The 13277-nt window shown below is 32.8% G+C and overlaps 1 protein-coding gene across 1 annotated transcript in view; it reads right to left on the reverse strand.

The window, feature by feature from the left end:
* Positions 1-690: 690 nt before the first annotated feature.
* LOC127720896 (uncharacterized) overlaps positions 691-13277 on the reverse strand; it is a 52195-nt gene continuing 39608 nt past the window's right edge. Inside the window, exons 27-30 of the mRNA XM_052227637.1 lie at positions 11665-11760; positions 10843-11174; positions 4021-4228; positions 691-1106 (exon numbers count right to left, since the gene is read on the reverse strand). Of these exons, the coding sequence (XP_052083597.1) occupies positions 829-1106; positions 4021-4228; positions 10843-11174; positions 11665-11760 (914 nt within the window). The 3' untranslated portion in view covers positions 691-828. The remainder of the gene's footprint in view (positions 1107-4020; positions 4229-10842; positions 11175-11664; positions 11761-13277) is intronic.

A 13277-nucleotide genomic window follows, 5' to 3' on the forward strand; every position in this document is an offset into this window, starting at 1 on the left:
GGTCTCAAAATTTGTGATTGTTAACAGAAACTATTTTTCTACGATAATTTCCTCTCCGGCTCATTTTGAAGTAGCAAAATATATTTTTTATATTTGATGTTTTATTCCAAAGGTGATATGCAAATGTTTTTATAACGAACAACATACTCATCTACATTAACATATTATACACAACTTCTTAAAACTGTAGTATACCGCTTTGTTCCATTTATTGTTTAGCAACAGCGGCCATGTTTGTACATGGATCAAATATCTGGATACATTTTTCAAACTGAATACCCTAAGGAACATTCAGTTAAAGTTTCGTATCATTTGGCTCAGTAGTGACAGAGGCGAAGATTTTTTTTAAGTTTACGACGACGGACGGATGTCAAGTGATGACAAAAGCTCACATGGCTTTTTAGTCCAGGGGAGCTAAAAAGAACTGTGGAGTATACGATTGGAAATTTTTTAGAAAGCTGAGTGAGTGTGTAGTTAATACAATAAAATTACTGAACTAATATAAAAATAACTAAATTTTTTTCGCTGATTGAAGTCCTATTTTGCATGATGAAACGAAAATGCGGCTCAAAACATGTCGTTTGTATGATATATACATTTTACAGACTTGTCAGTCTTGTTAAACTAGGAGTAGAGTGGAAGCACTTCTGTCAATGTCAAATATTTTGTACGAACAAGGAAAAAACAAGCTAAAATAACACATACATTTTATTGAAAATACCATTGTTACACACAGAATTATCAAGGAAGATGCTTGTTGCAGCCACTATTTACACGAATTATTGCAATTGTGTGTCAACGCACTTTAGATAAAAACAAATATTTTTATTAAATAGTCAGAGCAACAGTTTTTGTCGTATGTTGCCCATGCAATCCAATAGCTGTTATTGTAATATAGATATTCATTCCACTGTAGAATTTAACCCGAAGTGGGACATGCATCACAAGAAATTCGTTTGTCGTCTCTTGCCACTGTACAATATCCGCTCCATTTAAAGCTGACCCTACAGACACTTCATAGTACAAGGTAAATGCAGAGGTAAAATACGTATCCCAGCTAATGGTTAAAGTTCTGTTCTTTTCAGACATTGTGATGGATTTTGTTTCTAAACATAAATAATGCATTCACTTATCATGTATTCATATAATGTTACAATTGTTTTATCCTTTAAAGTCAATCCATTGCAAACATTTTACCAGTCATCTGTCAGTATTAAGTAAGAAGTCCTGTATTTGTGGATTGTTATTCATTGTATCTTGTTCTAAAAGTCATATGTAACTTCAAATTAGAAAAATGTTGAATATGTTTTATATACTTGAATGGCTAAGTTTTACTATAAAACAAATGTATGTGAACTTTCTTGTAAAAGAAATTCTTTATATTATCAAAATCTTCATAAAAGTATTGCTATTAAATTATTGTCTTCCCGTAGACTATTTCGCCAATATTTTCCCATATGCATGTGACCTTAACTACAAGACCTCTCGTTAGAACTTCGGCTACCGCACAGCGCACGTGCAAGGGGAATTGTCGTATTGAAAGAATGTAAACAAAGGTACACTGGAAGGTAAATGATAATAACTGAACAACAAATCATTTAACATCTGTTAAGAAAATGTGTAAATAACAAAAGGAAACGCATGGAAAATATAAAATATATATATATATATATATATATATATATATATATATATAAACAAGTCTAAATTGAAAACAACGTTCAAACCTATGATTGCGTTGGATAAAAACCGCAATTTTTATACGTGTGCAAGCAAAACAAATTTCTTGTTAGAGGGTCTAAATACAGCACAAACAACATTTTCCGAAAGACCAAAAAAGTGAAAAAGTATATTTTAACAAAACGCATTTGACTAACAGGTCGAACAACAAATGTTCTTAAACCCTGCTGACTGCCATTGGCGATTGCCAAATAAACGGATCACCGATGTAATAAATGGATCTTAATTATAAATTTAATACTAAACAGAAAACAATAAACTTGCGGAAAAGATGATATACCGCAAAAAAAAGGTGCATAGGTATTTAGACCCTCTAACAAGAAATTTGTTTTGCATGCACACGTATAAAAATTGCGATTTTTATCCAACGCAATCATAGGTTTGAACGTTGTTTTCAATTTAGACTTGTTTATATTTTTTCGTTTGGGCTTGTATTATATTTGCCTTCGGGTTTATATGATCCGTTCATCCTATTTTGACTCCTCAAAATTCAAGAGTCTATCCTAAATTGAGGTAAATTTTATGGCTTTCCAAATACCGTTTCGATTCCTAACATCACTGAAGAGACATTAATTGTCGAAATCCGGATATGGTGTACAAAAACATTTGCACCTTTTGTTTGCGGAATATCATCTTTTCCGCAAGTTTATTGTTTTCTGTTTAGTATTAAATTTATAATTAAGATCCATTTATTACATCGGGGATCCGTTTATTTGGCAATTGCCAATGGCAGTCAGCAGGGTTTAAGAACATTTGTTGTTCGACCTGTTAGTCAAATGCGTTTTGTTAAAATATACTTTTTCACTTTTTTGGTCTTTCGGAAAATGTTGTTTGTGCTGGATTTAGATCCTATATATATATATATATATGAGTCTAAAAGATTGTGTAACAATACCGATAAATAGATGGATAACAAAACACTAAAAAGTGTTGAATATCATCGCACAAAGATGGAAAAACTGAACAGATGATATAAATTATACAATAATTGCAGATATTTCGGCTCAACAAATGGCCTTCCTCAGTGTTAAAAGTTTTAACAATACTGATATATAATGTATAAGGTGTAAACATATATCAGTAATAATACAGGTAAGTTTTGGTCGATTGATTTTAATCAAAAATCCTGAATATCATAATATAAACATTAGACTGTAAATTTAATTATTTCTTTCTATTGATTACATCTGGAAGGAGGACACCCAGTGTTTTTATCCAAAACTTCTCCCGACTCTATATATATATATATATATATATAGACTCTATATATATATATATATATATATATATATATATATCAAGGCTCCACTTGCTCTGTGTTGATTGTTTATCAATGTCACGATCAGGTAAACTTTATCAACAAACTAGAAAGTTAATTAGCTTGCAATCAACAATCACTGAGTGATATATCATTTATCAATAATACGTTATATACAAGTATTCGTAATAAATGTAAAAAGCGTGCAATGAGGACTTAGTTTAGTATATATATCCATGCCTTGGTTCAATAATTTCCTTAATGTTCAAATTACAAGAAACTGGTTTCATTTGATTTCAAAAGAGCTAAGGAGGAAAACTCACAAAACTTAAATTAAAAAAAATTTCAACATACAGTTTACAACAATCTTCAGCTGTCTATACATTATATAAAGCTATAAACGATCCCGAATCTACACGTTCTCCTGATATAATCCATGTCTTGATCTCTTATTATATTTTACCCCGGTTATTTCATTAATTTTTTTTCCACATCTTACGCTTAAACTTCTGATTGAGCTTATATCATTGTTCTAAGCACTAGTATCAAGTATTCACTTGACGCTTTAATAAATTTTTAAACTTTGGTTTCATTTTTGTAGTATGTTGTAGAGTTTTGTCTTCTTTGTTCACTTTTTATTGCACCGGACTTAATTTGATTATTTCTTAAAAATTCCTTTTTGCTTTCGTATTATACAAAGTAATTATAAGATGGTTACACATGTTGAAGACCACTTTGTGTGCATCAATTGTTAGTTTCATTCAATTCTTATCAATCTAGAATAAGATTTTTAAAGATAATTTATTACAACAGAAGATTAAAATCAATTTCAATATAAAAGAGCATTGAAAACAACCAATAACTAAATGAAATAGATAATGGACATTTCCAAACATTTTTTGCACAACTTAACATTAGTATTATTCTTGCATGATTACTTCGTACATGAACGTCATTTATCATGTTTATGTATATATGTTTCCTCAAGAAAAGTATTTTAAGTAATAAAACGATAAACATACCTGATACTTTAGGATTTTTTGTTGACACAAAAATATTTATTGATACAGGGTTACTGGATAGGAATGCATTATTAATTGCTGATACTCTGGCTACATACTGTCCATCATGCAGTTCAAAACCAGTCATACTACAGTACATTACACCATCGTGGTCATAAAGGATTGTCTTTGATAAAGAAACCGTCTTGTCTTGGTTTTCAAATTCCACCTTCAATATATAAGGTATGTTCTGTTATAACGTGATGAGGACTTCCTTCTGTCGAGACTGTCTAATTTACTTTTTAGAATTGTTTGCCAAACAGTGAATTTTTATCAGTTCATTAAGATGATTGTAAACAGAAGGATAAGTATGACTTTTGAAAACCTTTTATCTGTGAAAACTGTTTTTCGTTATATGATTTTAACAGCATATTCTTCTTAGATGAATTAAAATGTAATAACACTAACAGTACCAATTTTTCTTAGACTGTTAATTTTTGTGGGACAAAATATGACTTCTACTATGATTATTAAATGTGCCGGGTGGTTTGGAAGAATAAAATCAAAATTATATAATAACTTGTACACGCGCGACATATGTGATTAATAGTTTACATACAGTGAGGACAAACTCAAAATTTCCTCAACATTTTGTGTTATTTTCTTACAGGATGAATTGAAAAAGAGACATAAAACACGAAAATATCCTAAGAATTGTTAGGTTACTTGAAACAGGAGTAACAAAACGTTATTTTTGAAGTGCTTGCTTATGGTAATGTTGAAAACACTCTCGCGTAAATGAAGGACCAATGTATATGTCAAGAAAACAATAGACAGACTCGTCCTAATTATTTCATACGAAAAATGAAGCTGAATTATATTGTGTTTTTCTCACTTCCTAAGCATTATACTACAATACTTAGATTTCAATGCTCCCTGTGGTACGGTGGTAAGATAGACCAGCTGGCAGGAGAGAGATCATGTTCTAATCTCACCGCCGGCAATGAACAAAAAATCATGTACTATATTAAATGTAAAGTAACAACTTTATATTTCAATTTCAAAAAGACAATAGAATACATGCACCAGTTGAGTAAGGGGGAATGCATGTATTTTTTTTTTATTTCTGTGCCTAATTGCACCCTTCCCCTTTCTTTGCTGCATTGTTACCCAAGGTGCATGAACAAAAGAATATGAAAAATGGAGACAACTCATTATCTTAAGTAAAAGGGATATTCATTTTGATAGATTCGAGTTGATCGGTCACAAGTTGTAAATAATTGATATTGATAATAATGTAACGAAAACCGAGCGGTCGGGCCTTAGTGTAACCTATAAATATTTATCCCTTAGTGCGTTGCTATAAGAATGTGTTATGTTAGAATGTACGAGTATATAAGAAATAAAAGTTATAACTGGTGACCATTCTTTGGTAGCGTGGTACTCTGGTATCGTGGTACTATGTGGTACTCTGGTATTCTGAATACATACTGGTAAGGCTGGTTCCTCTGGTAAGGTAATGACTCGGATATAAAAGGGTAGATTGGAGTATAGGTTTTTGTATGGTAACTCTCGATGTTTGTAAGAATAACAGACTCGTTGAATAAAAATCAACTTGTATTAACTTTAAGATGTATTAAATATCAACAATACATATAAATATTAAATAACTTAACAGTATTTTAGACTTAAGATAAATACTTTATTAACCTTTTATCGTGAATTAAAGAAAATGAATAGCGGAAAAATATTCCCAGAAAGTTTACTAATTGTAGTTTGGTAAACGGCAAATGGTAAATCAAATTCAATGCCAAAAGATAAAGTTTCTCTCGAGAAGTTATTCTCTAAATGCAACTGACTTGGAAAGGAATTAACAAACCCACATTATACGGACGTCAACTCCTCGGACATTGTAATAGTGTTGGCTATCTGGTTAACTACTTGGTCTGGTACATGGTATCTGTACGTATATCAAAATCGCTTGGAATTAACGTGTGTTACTTGCCCAGGGTAAAATCGTGCTAAAGACTTATCTGTATTCTCCGCCGTATTTATACTTAGGTAAACCAATTTACCGATTTGGTTTACCATTTACCATTTCGGAAAATACCTAAATTACCAAAACCGGAACTGGTGATTACCAAAATAGGTAATGACGTCATTGTACGTCATTTTAAGTACACAATGCACAGGTGTTCCTATGTAAAAACATAGGCAAGAATAATAAAAAGTTTTAGAGTTAACAATGTTTAAACATAGTTATACAAGAAATATATAATAAGAAAAGTCAATTATCGGTAAGATACAACGTCATCACACAATTTTAGGGGAAACAAGTTGCAATTCAGGGGACCCACATTTCGTTACACTCTCCCCACCTTTGAAAAATAATGTTTGTCCACAAACATGAATAGACATTTCCTAAAATTTAAAACAAGTTCTCCAATATCATTCATTAAAATATTCTATAACATACATATTCAACATTATAAAACAATAATTAATCAAGTTTAATTAATCTTTGGAATGTTCATTGTTCATATACATCTTCACGCAAAGCTTGAATTCCGCACTGTCCTTTATGATCCTTTAGTTTTGTAAATGTTCATATAGCACCAACATCGCTTCTTCTCATAACGATTGTTCATAAAACACGAGTTCTGTTTATTTTGACGAATATTTATAGAGCACCATCAAATCTTCTCGGCAGGACGAATTCATGTTCATTAAACACACTTAATTAATTTCTGTGTGCATATAATGACGAATGTTTATAAAGCACCAACACATCTTCTTCGCATGATGAATTTTCTTTATTCGGAACTAATTCTGTGTATTTTGACAAATGTTTATAGAGCACTATCAAATCTTCTCGGCTAGACGAATGTTCATAAAACACTAATATTATTGTACAAATGAATATCCTGAAAACAAGTTTAATATTTAAACAATCAATAAATATATACAATATTAATAAAAAGTTGAAATATATTGACCGTCAATTTAAAAAAAAGAAAATCTTTCCCTTATACAATATACATGGACTTTTATTTTTAAAAATCAAACTAAATAATCCTTGGTACAAGTAGATCTATGTCTGCAACAATGAGACGGCGATACACAATTTTATTATCCGACTGCGTTGGTAATTCAGCAGTCCCCACCGGCATAACTACACTTCTATTAGACATGCGTAAACCACTACGTGCATTGGACAGCACTGGCTTTACACTCTTGGACATGATATTATACATGGATGAGTTAAGGACACTAACAGTGGACCCGGTATCAATCAAACAATTCAATTTCATGTCATAACACTGACAATTACAATGTGTACATATATATTTTCAGAATATATTTATCTGATTCAATTTCTCAAAATTATTGGATTTTTCAAATCATATTTAGTTGCTGCTGAAACTTGGTCCTCAGTTTCAGCCACTAAAAGTTTCCCCGACCAGTCATTTGGTCTGCCACTATTCTTGGAATTAAGTTGTTAGTTCTGTTACCTTCTAACCTTTGGGATCGGTTATTCAATAGGAGACATTCCCTTTTACTTTCACCATCATAAAGTGCTGATTTCTTTTTGTAATATTTTGTATTTTGTAAGTTTAAATCATAATCACGCTCAAAATTTTGTTCATTGCTAATGCCAGCATAATTTGTATTACTGGTCATTTCATCAGTACGGTGTTCATGGTCGGTCCCGTTAACCCCCACTCTGAATCGTCCGCGGGACGTCAAAGGTAATGCTTGGTACGTTGCCCCCTGATTATGGGGTACGCCCCGGTCTAAAGTCCTAGGTAAATCTCCCGAATCCCATCTACCCCGTCGGGCATCGGATTCACAAGACGTCGCGCCTCGTCTTGTATTCCCGGAGTCTCCCTCAGCAGTATCCCTTGCTTTCTGACTCCAAAACCCATACCTAGACCCTCTGGCATATGGTCCGAAAGAGTCCTTGACTCTTCACCAAAATTCTGTTTTACCGTACGCGCTGCATTTTTTTCCAAATGCACAACCGTTGCCCTATTTGAAACTTCCGGGTTTTTCGCTTGGTCAATGGCCACTTTCCTTGATGGTGATAGATCCCCTGACAATGGCCTATTGTCAGTATGATGTATACCATCCTTTTCGAATCTATTCGTATTCTCTTGTGAGGGCCATTGATCTTGGTTCACTCTTATGCCTATCTCTCCGGTCGGCGTCAGATCATGGAAAATTTCACAGGACCGAGATCGGGGGAGCACTGGTCTACCCTGAGCAGTTAACCTAGGTGTTTCAAATTTATTTTCCGCGCTATCCATTTTACTTATTTTTATTTATGCCTTATCTTGAATATAATTACACTTTTTTAAAGAATATAAAAATGTAGGTACGTGCCTCCGCTGCCACCACTGTAACGAAAACCGAGCGGTCGGGCCTTAGTGTAACCTATAAATATTTATCCCTTAGTGCGTTGCTATAAGAATGTGTTATGTTAGAATGTACGAGTATATAAGAAATAAAAGTTATAAGTGGTGACCATTCTTTGGTAGCGTGGTACTCTGGTATCGTGGTACTATGTGGTACTCTGGTATTCTGAATACATACTGGTAAGGCTGGTTCCTCTGGTAAGGTAATGACTCGGATATAAAAGGGTAGATTGGAGTATAGGTTTTTGTATGGTAACTCTCGATGTTTGTAAGAATAACAGACTCGTTGAATAAAAATCAACTTGTATTAACTTTAAGATGTATTAAATATCAACAATACATATAAATATTAAATAACTTAACAGTATTTTAGACTTACAGATAAATACTTTATTAACCTTTTATCGTGAATTAAAGAAAATGAATAGCGGAAAAATATTCCCAGAAAGTTTACTAATTGTAGTTTGGTAAACGGCAAATGGTAAATCAAATTCAATGCCAAAAGATAAAGTTTCTCTCGAGAAGTTATTCTCTAAATGCACCTGACTTGGAAAGGAATTAACAAACCCACATTATACGGACGTCAACTCCTCGGACATTGTAATAGTGTTGGCTATCTGGTTAACTACTTGGTCTGGTACATGGTATCTGTACGTATATCAAAATCGCTTGGAATTAACGTGTGTTACTTGCCCAGGGTAAAATCGTGCTAAAGACTTATCTGTATTCTCCGCCGTATTTATACTTAGGTAAACCAATTTACCGATTTGGTTTACCATTTACCATTTCGGAAAATACCTAAATTACCAAAACCGGAACTGGTGATTACCAAAATAGGTAATGACGTCATTGTACGTCATTTTAAGTACACAATGAACAGGTGTTCCTATGTAAAAACATAGACAAGAATAATAAAAAGTTTTAGAGTTAACAATGTTTAAACATAGTTATACAAGAAATATATAATAAGAAAAGTCAATTATCGGTAAGATACAACGTCATCACACAATTTTAGGGGAAACAAGTTGCAATTCAGGGGACCCACATTTCGTTACAATAATTATTCCAAACAAATAAAATGCAATGGGACGATGAAAAGTTTGACAATTAAAACCATTCTATGGCCACTTTTTTAGCTCACCTGGCCCAATGGAAGCTTTTCTCATCACTTGGTGTCCGTCGTCTGTCGTCCGTTAACTTTTACAAAAATCTTCTCTTCTGAAACTACTGGGCCAAATTTAACTAAACTTAGCCACAATGATTAATGGGGTATCTAGTTTAAAAAATGTATCCCATGACTCCGCCTGCCAACCAACATAAATGCAATAAAAAGAATAAAACGCAAGTTTTATCAACTATCTTGGAAACTGCTATGAGTAGAGAAAAATGTTCAGAATGTTGAGATCTGCCAATTGTACATATACGTCAAAACCGTCAGACGACTTCTTATAGGAGTTATTGCCCTTAAATGACAAATTTTACCATTTTTTTTTCATTTTTGCTTGTTATCTTGAAAACTATAATAGATAGAAAGAACCTTTGCAAAAATGATCAACAAGACAAGTTCTACAAATAATTTCCACATTGTCGAAATCGACAGACGACTCCTTATTAGAGTTATCGCCCTTTGATGATGATTTTTACCAATTTTTTGCGTTTTGCTTTATATCTTAAAAATTATAAAAGATGGATAGAAACTAAAATAAGCAAAAATGATCAGCAAGACAAGATCTACAGTTAAGACAAATAGAAGAAATTGTCCGATGACTCTTTATTGGAATTATAGCCCTTTAATGATGATTTTTGCCATTTTTTTTTTTTGCGTTTTGCCTTGCATGATAAAAAATATAATAGATAGATAGACACTTTAAATCACAAAAATGATCAGCAAGGCAAGATCTACTAACGAGTCAAATTTTGCCGATATAGGTAGTAGACAGTCACTCTTTATAGGAGTGATTGCCCTTAAATGAGGATTTTTGTTACCCTCTTTTGTGTTTTGAGCAAAAACTAAAGAAAATAGAGAGAAACTAAACAGACTAAATGATCAGCAATACAAGATCAACAAAACAGAGATTTTTGTCATGAACTCTATTGTCGTTTACAATGTTGGATAGTGTCCTTTGTTGAATATGCACATAGACCAAGGTTAGCGACACAGGCTCTTTAGTTTCTATGTAAAGATAAGAAATTGCCTTATGTTTTACTGGTTTACTTCGTTGATATGGCTATAAACGTATCGTTTTCATGCGCACCGCATGTATTTTATGCATCAGGAACGTTTGAGACATAATGGTAAAAAAAGTAAATACGTAATTAATAAGGGAGCATCAGCACCAAAATACACTGTATATTTGAATATCGTGGCAGACAGTAATATGTGTTTAACGTGTACCTGAGATTAATAAAAAAGAGATTATCTACTTACAAGAAATGAATCTAAGCCTGATTTATCCTCAAAGCCCATCAACTTCAACCGCACAGTAGAGGTGTTTCCATGGAAGTTTGGTTTATTTTTGTATTCCGTAATTGGTTGGTCCAGAATTTGAACCTGAGCACTCTGTATAGATGGAGGATTTTCTGATATTGTTACTCCGTCTGATGATTTTTTGCTGTGTAAACCTGCCTTATTGTGACACCGTAGTGTTACATGAACTGTCTTTGATGACACCATACTATGGTCAAATACTTTAGATACAGATGACAGTTCAGCCGATATTCGTACAAACGGTTGGATCTCATTACCAAATTCACTAAAACCTATCAATAAGATTTAAGTTTAAGTGCAGAACTGCAATCTTCAAACCAAAAATGCAGACATCTCATTCTTAAAGGGATGAAATGATTAAATGTTTGCATTTATTAAAAAGTATACTAATTTCTGATTGTAAATTTTACATACGTTATTGCACAAAAAAGTTGTTCTCCCGCTACCTTAAATGAATATTTGATACAAAACTTGCGCAATAAAATTAACACTGAAAGAGAAATTAAAATAACAGAGACATTGCTCTTTGGATGTATAGTTACAGAAAATGTGCAACGATATTCAATTCATAATTATGCATTTTAAATACAAATCCGAGCTGCCTTCATCTACTGCTGCTGATTTTAGTCTGACTACTTGCATTTATGCTTAGAAAATAGATAGAAAAATGTAAGTATTAAGCTAGTTGCTTTATTCATATTCCGAAAGTTTATTACAAATATCATGTATTTTGTGATGTTTTTATGAAGCAGTATAACTTACCAATTGCCCATTCACAGTGCGATAATCCTGACTCTAGATCTTCTACCCTCCAGTTAGCAATGATTTCATCCGTTGTTTGACTGTCTATATCATATCCTATATGTAATGATAAGATTATTAGAACTTATCCAACTAAGTATTACACAAAATGTGTTCTCCTTGTTCATAAATGTTATTAAAATCACTCAAAACGCTCTTTTTTTAATCATTGATAGCGTTGGTAAACCGATTGTATGCTACTAATTTTGTCGCTCAGACGAAGTTGACATTAAGGCCATTAAAATAAAAAGAGTACCAGGACTCATTCAAACTTTCATTGACAAGTTGCTTAGAATCTACACTTCTCGATTAAGGTACATTGTATTTTTTCGTATAATTTTATGAACTATTTGTTGTAGAGCACTGTTTAATGTAGTTATCAGAAACCTCACATTTTTCACTCAGTAACACTCAAATATATATGTCATAGCACAAAATCATTGAAAACGCTTCATGTTTTTTTTCATAAATGTTTTTCCAATCATTTAAAACTCACTTGAGATTACATGACAAACTTTTGCCTGTTATTATAAAATTTATATATAAAGATTGATACGTATACTATCGAAATATAGGAATGACATGTTACTTACACTCGCAATTACCTATTAAGTTAATTTAAGAGATAAATAGTTACGTATTAGACTATCATCGAGTTGCTGTAAAGAGGAATATTTAAAATTTCATTGCAGATGAGGGACTTATTATATCACCCCTCCATATTAAAACAATAAAAAACTAATTTTTGTTTTCTGAATTATGCAAAAAAAAAATTCATCCATGTACACGTATCTTTTTGGGTGATTTATGAAGGTCATGGCCAGTGTTTAAAAGATTACGTGCCGTCTTTTATTTCTTTTATTCAAATTAAATGCTGGCTTAATGTTGGTAGCTCCATTGTGCAGGTTTGTATTGTGTGTTATACTTTTTACGCCATATAGTCTATATTAAGACCGCCACATATTGTACTTGTACCAAGTTAGATACAACAGTAGTTTACCGATGTTCAAATGTCATAAATCCATTAGGGAGATACAAAGCAAGGTAACAAACAAAATCTGAGGGAATCTCACTACCTGAAAACGGTGTGAGACCGGGTACATCGACAAAGTAAGCGTCTCCTGCTATACATGCATCATTCGCCATGCGATTCCACACTCAGTCATAATATCACTATCAGGACTATGTTAATTTACAGATCGGTATATAAAGATCAAAGACAGCGAAAACAAAGTCTGGCTATATGTACTTGGACTTCTCTTATACTGAGTTTTACTGTGCGTACTGTTGTGCGTTTGTTTTTTCTACATTGGCTAGAGGTATAGGGGAGGGTTGAGATCTCAAAAAACATGTTTAAACCCGCCGCATTTTTGCGCCTGTCCCAAGTCAGGAGCCTCTGGCCTTTGTTAGTCTTGTATCATTTTTAATTTTAGTTTCCTGTGTATAATTTGGAGTTTAGTATGGCGTCCATTATCACTGAACTAGTATACATATTTGTTTAGGGGCCAGCTGAAGGACGCCTCCGGGTGCGGGAGTTTCTCGCTGCATTAAAGACCCATTGGTGGCCTTCGGCT

The sequence above is a fragment of the Mytilus californianus genome, unplaced genomic scaffold (genome assembly GCF_021869535.1).
Source record: "Mytilus californianus isolate M0D057914Y unplaced genomic scaffold, xbMytCali1.0.p SCAF_11, whole genome shotgun sequence".
Lineage (NCBI taxonomy): Eukaryota > Metazoa > Mollusca > Bivalvia > Mytilida > Mytilidae > Mytilus > Mytilus californianus.